The sequence below is a fragment of the Aquarana catesbeiana genome, linkage group LG05, assembly GCF_042186555.1.
Source record: "Aquarana catesbeiana isolate 2022-GZ linkage group LG05, ASM4218655v1, whole genome shotgun sequence".
Taxonomy (NCBI): Eukaryota; Metazoa; Chordata; class Amphibia; order Anura; family Ranidae; genus Aquarana; species Aquarana catesbeiana.
Genome location: NC_133328.1, coordinates 599,477,402 through 599,483,916, shown reverse-complemented (window position 1 = coordinate 599,483,916; position 6,515 = coordinate 599,477,402). Strand labels below are relative to the sequence as shown.

The window sequence follows — 6,515 nt, the reverse complement described above, 5'->3', positions numbered from 1 at the left end:
TTTATAGTGCAAAAAATAAAAACTACAGAAGTGATCAAATACCACCAAAAGAAATCTCTATTTGTGGGCAAAAAAAAGGACACACATTTTCTTTAGGTACAGCATCGCACAACCGCGCAATTGTCGCTTAAAGTAACGAAGTCGCAAAAAAAAAATGGCCTGGTCATGAAGTGGGTTAAAACCTTTCGGGGCTGAAGTGGTTAAAGATGCTGTATGGTTCAAACTGTATGCAAAAAAAAAGGGGAGATCTCTGGACAAAGCCGTGCCCATAACCAACATGGCGGGAGCACAGCACGGAGGACGCAGACAGTGACTCATAGTCCGCGACCACTTCCGGTTTCCGGCGCGCGTGTTCTCTCTTTTCTCTCTCCGGTGTCTTAGCTCCAGCTGCAAGTGTGAACATGGCGTCTCGCAAGGAACCCGGCACTGCTGCTACCGCCGCCACCACTACCACCCCCGCCGCCGCTGCTGCAGAGATTCCGGTGAAACAAGTACAGATAGACGGCCTGGTGAGTGAGGGGAGAGGCTGGCACATTACAGGAGTGCTGGTATTATATATGGGGGTCCTTTGGGCAGGTGAAGTGTTGTGTGAAGGCCCAGGCCCGGGTTTGCTGTATCTTCTACACAGGACTGTACACAGTATGATGATGACATGAGTGACCATGACACATAAAATAGGGGACATGCTCGTGTTATGTACATGGTGTAGAAGTGTGCACACATATAACGTGTACCTTCATTCTGGGGGATGAAATGTGCCTTTTGTTGTGGTTCCCGGAGATCACCGCTGCCACGTTCTTCTTTTTATTCCATGGAAAATGCAGTGTGTGGTGATACGTGTGTAACCACCTCTGCTCGCGGTTGGAACGCAGGGATGGGGGTGTTTTGTTCTTTTACTGTATAATTTCCCTTTTTTAAAAAAAAAAATTGCACCTGTAAAGGTGAGTGGAGGCGATTTATACACAGAGCCACACACAGCGCCTGATTATTTTATAATGTGTGTTAGAGGGAAAAATGACAAAGCTTGGAGGTTCTTGGGTGCGTATTTTGCTCTGTATAGCTGGCACCGGTTTAGGGGGCTCTAGTCCTCCCCCTCCCCCCGATGGCACCAGTTTAGGGGGCTCTAGTCCTCCCCCCCCGAGGGCACCGGTTTGGGGGGCTCTAGTTCTTCCCCCTCCGATGGCACCGGTTTAGGGGGCTCTAGTCTTCCCCCTCCGATGGCACCGGTTTAGGGGGCTCTAGTCTTCCCCCCCCGATGGCACCGGTTTAGGGGGCTCTAGTCCCCGTCCCCCCCCTCCGATGGCACCGGTTTAGGGGGCTCTAGTCCCCGTCCCCCCCCTCCGATGGCACCGGTTTAGGGGGCTCTAGTCCCCGTCCCCCCCCTCCGATGGCACCGGTTTAGGGGGCTCTAGTCCCCGTCCCCCCCCCTCCGATGGCACCGGTTTAGGGGGCTCTAGTCCCCGTCCCCCCCCTCCGATGGCACCGGTTTAGGGGGCTCTAGTCCCCGTCCCCCCCCCTCCGATGGCACCGGTTTAGGGGGCTCTAGTCCCCGTCCCCCCCCTCCGATGGCACCGGTTTAGGGGGCTCTAGTCCCCGTCCCCCCCCCTCCGATGGCACCGGTTTAGGGGGCTCTAGTCCCCGTCCCCCCCCTCCGATGGCACCGGTTTAGGGGGCTCTAGTCCCCGTCCCCCCCCCCGATGGCACCGGTTTAGGGGGCTCTAGTCCCCCCCCCCCCCGATGGCACCGGTTTAGGGGGCTCTAGTCCCCCCCCCCCCGATGGCACCGGTTTAGGGGGCTCTAGTCCCCCCCCGATGGCACCAATGAGGGGGTACTTTTTAATTTACTGACACCAGCAAAGGGGCACAGTTCCTCCTAATGACACCAACAATGGGGCCCCCCGGCACCAGTTCCGGGGCATTTTCTACTTCCAATGGCCACAGTCCGGCTCCCCCTGAAGACTGAAAAACAATTAACTAGCCCTTTTGTTTAGAAAGTGTGGAGACCCCCTGCTCTAATGTATGACTGTATGGAAAAGCTCAAAGAGCAAGGGGGGCTGTTTTATCTCCCACCCCTCTGCTACTGCTCCTGCCTTTAGAGGTGGGGGGGAGGGACACCTGCTGCATCCATGACTCGTAGGTCTCATCACACTGGACAATGCTGCTCTTGGGGTCACCTGGAGCTTTTTTTTTTTTCCCTGTCTCTAAACACCCCTGCATGTTAGCCTGTGTGTCCAGGCATACATTGATGTTTAGAGACAGAAAAAACCCCACAGCCAGTGCGTCCAGGAGCAGCGGTGTTTTGGCAAAAAAAAAAAAATACATGATGCGCCTAAACGCATTACACACGTTTACTGGCATCAAGCTTTTTTTTTTTTCTGCCGTAACACAGCTTCCAGTTGAAAAAACGTCCAAGAGAGATGATCAAACATCCTATGTGCATGACTGAGACCTTTTCTTTGTCACCACGGTAGGAATTACACCCCCTGTTGCTTTCGGTGGGCACTATAGCCTCTTGATGATGACCCATTCAAGTCGGGGGCGTGGGCACATTGGCTGGCAGGGCTTGACAAACTTGCTTTGATTCTAGGAGCCAGCTAAAAAAGTTAGGAGCCAATTTTTTCTTAAAAATAACAAAGCTTTATTTGGCGTTACAAAGGAGGCCTGGTGCCAGATTTATTGCTGTCATTCCGGCGTGCGCGGTGATGGGTAACGTGTATCACAGTCGATTTTTTTCAGGCGTGTGTATGTATAATATGTATGTATAAAATATATATATTTATATTACACACACACACACACACGGTGGGGGGGGCCTCAATTTTTTGGGGGGAGATTTTATGTGCTTGGGTGTAACCTTCATTTTTTTTTTTTTTTTTTTAAATTAACTTTTTTTTCCCCATCACATAGGGGAGAGAAAGTCCCCCCATGTGATGCTTTTTTGGTGACAAATTCTGTTTAGTGAGACTTCCAGGGTCTAATACACTGTGCTCCAGTGCGATTTGCATTACATTTTTTTTTCCCGGCCTTGATGGTTGAAGAAATTGTCAATGTGACCCGGAAGTGACATTATAGACATCTTTTGGGTCAGCAACAAGAAGGGGAGGAGAGCAGACTTGTCCGCTCTCCTCCCTCCCCTCTACCCAGTGGCACCCGCTATGCCTGTTCTGGGCCTGCAGATGGGCAAGTGGAGCCAGGAAAACATAGCAGGGGGTTGCACCCAGGTTGTGTGGAAGTATTTGGGCAGCAGCACAGCCGCCTGAATGCTTCAATCCAACAAGTAAACCCGGCTGCTTGCCTGCAGCAGGGCTCAATGTTAAAAAATACCTGCCTGGAACTACATGTCCCGGGCATTGGGCGATAGGAAGTGTGCATCCCTGAACCTGGTGCCAACAGTTAATGAACTGACAAAAGCCCAGGTGCCAGAACACATTTTCTAGTCACCATGGCGACCTGGTGCCTGGGATTTGTTGAGCCTCACTGTAAGGCCTCATGAACACTGTAAGCTTAAAGACTTTTTTTTTCTCCTACAGGCGTTTAGCAGCATTTTTAGGGACAGGTTATATAGAGCAGCTTTCAGAGGCATAAAAGCAAAGCCATGAGACTTAGAAAGTGGCATTTGTGCATGAGCCGATGGACTGGGTTCAAACTGTTGCATTGTTTTATGGCTGCCCTTTCATTGGGGGAAGCCCAAAGAAGGTGCATGTAAAGTGTTTTTTTTTTCTTTTAGATTATTTTTTTCTTTGCAGCATACAACAGCGATAAAGCGGAGTTCCACACAAAAGTGTAGCTGCTGACTTTTAATAAACTGCCCCTCGCCTGTCCCCCGGTCCAGCGATGCGGCTGCCCGAAGCCTCCCCCCCCCCCCCCCCTCCCCTTCGCGTCTCCGACATTGTAAGTGTGGGCGCCCGGCTGTGACAGTTTGCTGCTTCACAGCTGGGCATGCACTGCGCATGCATGAGCCGCGCTCAGTCAATAGCCAGGCAATGTTCTGGGACCTGTGACTTGTCCCAGAGCATTTCCGGGAGGGAGGGGCCACCTAGGGGAAGAGGAGGAATCGCCTAGTCTGAAGGAGGAAATGGGACAGGAAGTCCCAAAAAAACAGTAGAATTCTCTCCTGCGCTCAGGTGTCCAGTAACTACGTATGTGGTGCGACCAACTTGGTGAAGTTAATGCCTGACGTCTTGCAGCCCTCCTTAGAACAATGGGTATTCATATACTAAAGGGAAACAAAAAGGAGGAGGGCGCACCAACCTAGTGCATTACCACTGATAAAGCTTTATTGTAGCATTAAAACAGCAAGATATATACTCACAAACAAGCATTCATAAAGGCTTTGACAAAGGAGCAGATACGCTGTTCTGAAGGTCGACACACCAGGACCTAATGTCGAGAGGGTCAAACCAATGGAATGACTGATGGCTGACATGTTTCGGGGGAGCACCCCTTTCTTCAGAGCCTAGGCGGGCAATGACTAGTCTCTCATAGTTGCCTCTACTTATGTGTGTCTGTGTCTGCAAGGCCCAATTGATAGCGACGCCCACTCCAATAGGAAACGCCCACCCATATGGACTTCCCCTCCATGGCCCCATCCCTCCTAGATATTTTCCCTACAGGAAGTCCCACTCCAAACCATGTACCCCCCCCCAAAAAAAAAGACATGCCAATTGTGGCATGTCAGGGGGCGAGGAGTACTTAAAGTAGAAGTTCCACTTTTGGGTGGAACTCTGCTTTAAGTAGTAGTTTGTTTCGTGTTTGTAAGGTATGTTGGGATTCTGTTAAGAACAATTCGCCACTGCAGCACATCACAAAACGTGTCTTTATACCGCACAACTGCATGAACCCAGCCTTATCGTTGTCCATTAGAGCCCTTGCACACTGGGGCGGGGGGCGGCGTCGGCGGTAAAATGCCGCTATTATTACCCCCCGCTAGCGGCCGAGAAAGGGTTAAATACCACCGCAAAGCGCCTCTGCAGAGGCGCTTTGCCGGCGGTATAGCCGCGCCGTCCCATTGATTTCAATAGGCAGGAGCGGTAAAGGAGCGGTATACACACCGCTCCTTCACCGCTCCGAAGATGCTGCTAGCAGGACTTTTTTTACCGTCCTGCCAGCGCATCGCTCCAGTGTGCAAGCCCTCGGGGCTTTCACACTGGAATGAAAGCAGCGGCATTTTCGGGGCGGTTTGCAGGCGCTATTATTAGCGCAATAGCGCCTGCAAACCGCCCCAGTGTGCAAGGGCTCTAAGCTGTAAAAATGGTGCATACTGCCGCTATGTAAATATCAACAATGTGTAGACAACCACCCCTGTTGATGTTTACAACCCCCTCCCCCAAATTAAAAATAAGCCAGCCACACAGGAATTGAAATTCGGGTGCTTCAGCAGGGACTGGACAAATTTTGATCATTGTCTGGGTAGGCTGGTTGTACACAGGACAATCTATCAATCAACTTTTGTACAAGCAGTCTTGTTGTTTTTTTCCCAGACAATCAGTGCCATCAGCTGTAGCTGTGAACAGTGATCATTGTATTCTGATAGTGGGAAAGGCTCCCTATTATTATAATACGATACCACAGCGGGAAGGATTCCCCCATCCACCTTGAATGATAACTGGACTTGTTTCCATCCTGGGTTTGGCAATGAAACACTATACCTGGACAAAGAAATGGTATCATCACCTAGGTGGTGTCTGATCTGTGTAAGCCCCCTCCTTGCTGTTTTTTCCCATCCTAAGGCCCCTTTCACACTTATACGACTTGTCCCACGATTTTGCACTGCAAAATCGTAGGACAAGTCATTCTCCATGATTTTCAATGACTTACCATTCATATTGGCATGACTTTAAGTTGTGCCGACTTTAATGTAGTCCCTGCATTACTTTGGTCCAACTTCAATACGATTTGTACTCCATAGACCTCAATGTTAAACCCTCAGGTAGCATGCAAATCGTACCTGAATAATATAGACACGATTTCAGCACTACTTTGTAAGCACAAGCTGAGAATGGTTAATGCCAAAGTTGTGGCAAAGTCGTACAAAGTAGTACTGCTCCCAAATCGAGGCAAAATAGCGGCCGAGAAATCACGGTAAAATCGCGCGACTTTGAAGTTGTATAAGTGTGAAAGGGGCCTTACTGTACAGTGTTTTGTCTTAAATTCTGATGTTTACCTATCCGGCATTGTTGTGCTGTGACCCTTGCGCCCATCTTTGGTCCTGGCATTTTTTAGGTGCCTCTTTCTAGTTCAGGCAGCCTGGCCCCCTAATGATGCCCACCAGACCTACCCTCCTCCAGCCTTAGTAAATGGAAGCGAAGCATCCTGTGATATGTATCGTACATCTTCCACGAGGCTTCACAGCACTGGACACATTGTCAAGGCAAGAATAGTGGTGGGGGCGAGCATGAAAAAAACGAAACACAGAATTTAATTTATTTTTGTGGTCCTGATTTTTATATGTTAAGTCAGGAAGGAGTGCAAGGATGCCCAGTGCACACCCTGAACTACCACTGTGTCAAATGGTGA

General features: G+C 50.1%; 1 protein-coding gene across 1 annotated transcript in view; it reads left to right on the top strand.

The window, feature by feature from the left end:
• Window positions 1–309: 309 nt before the first annotated feature.
• EIF3H (eukaryotic translation initiation factor 3 subunit H) overlaps window positions 310–6,515 on the top strand; it is a 209,007-nt gene continuing 202,801 nt past the window's right edge. Inside the window, exon 1 of the mRNA XM_073632173.1 lies at window positions 310–509. Coding sequence (XP_073488274.1) covers window positions 402–509 — 108 coding nt within the window. The 5' untranslated portion in view covers window positions 310–401. The remainder of the gene's footprint in view (window positions 510–6,515) is intronic.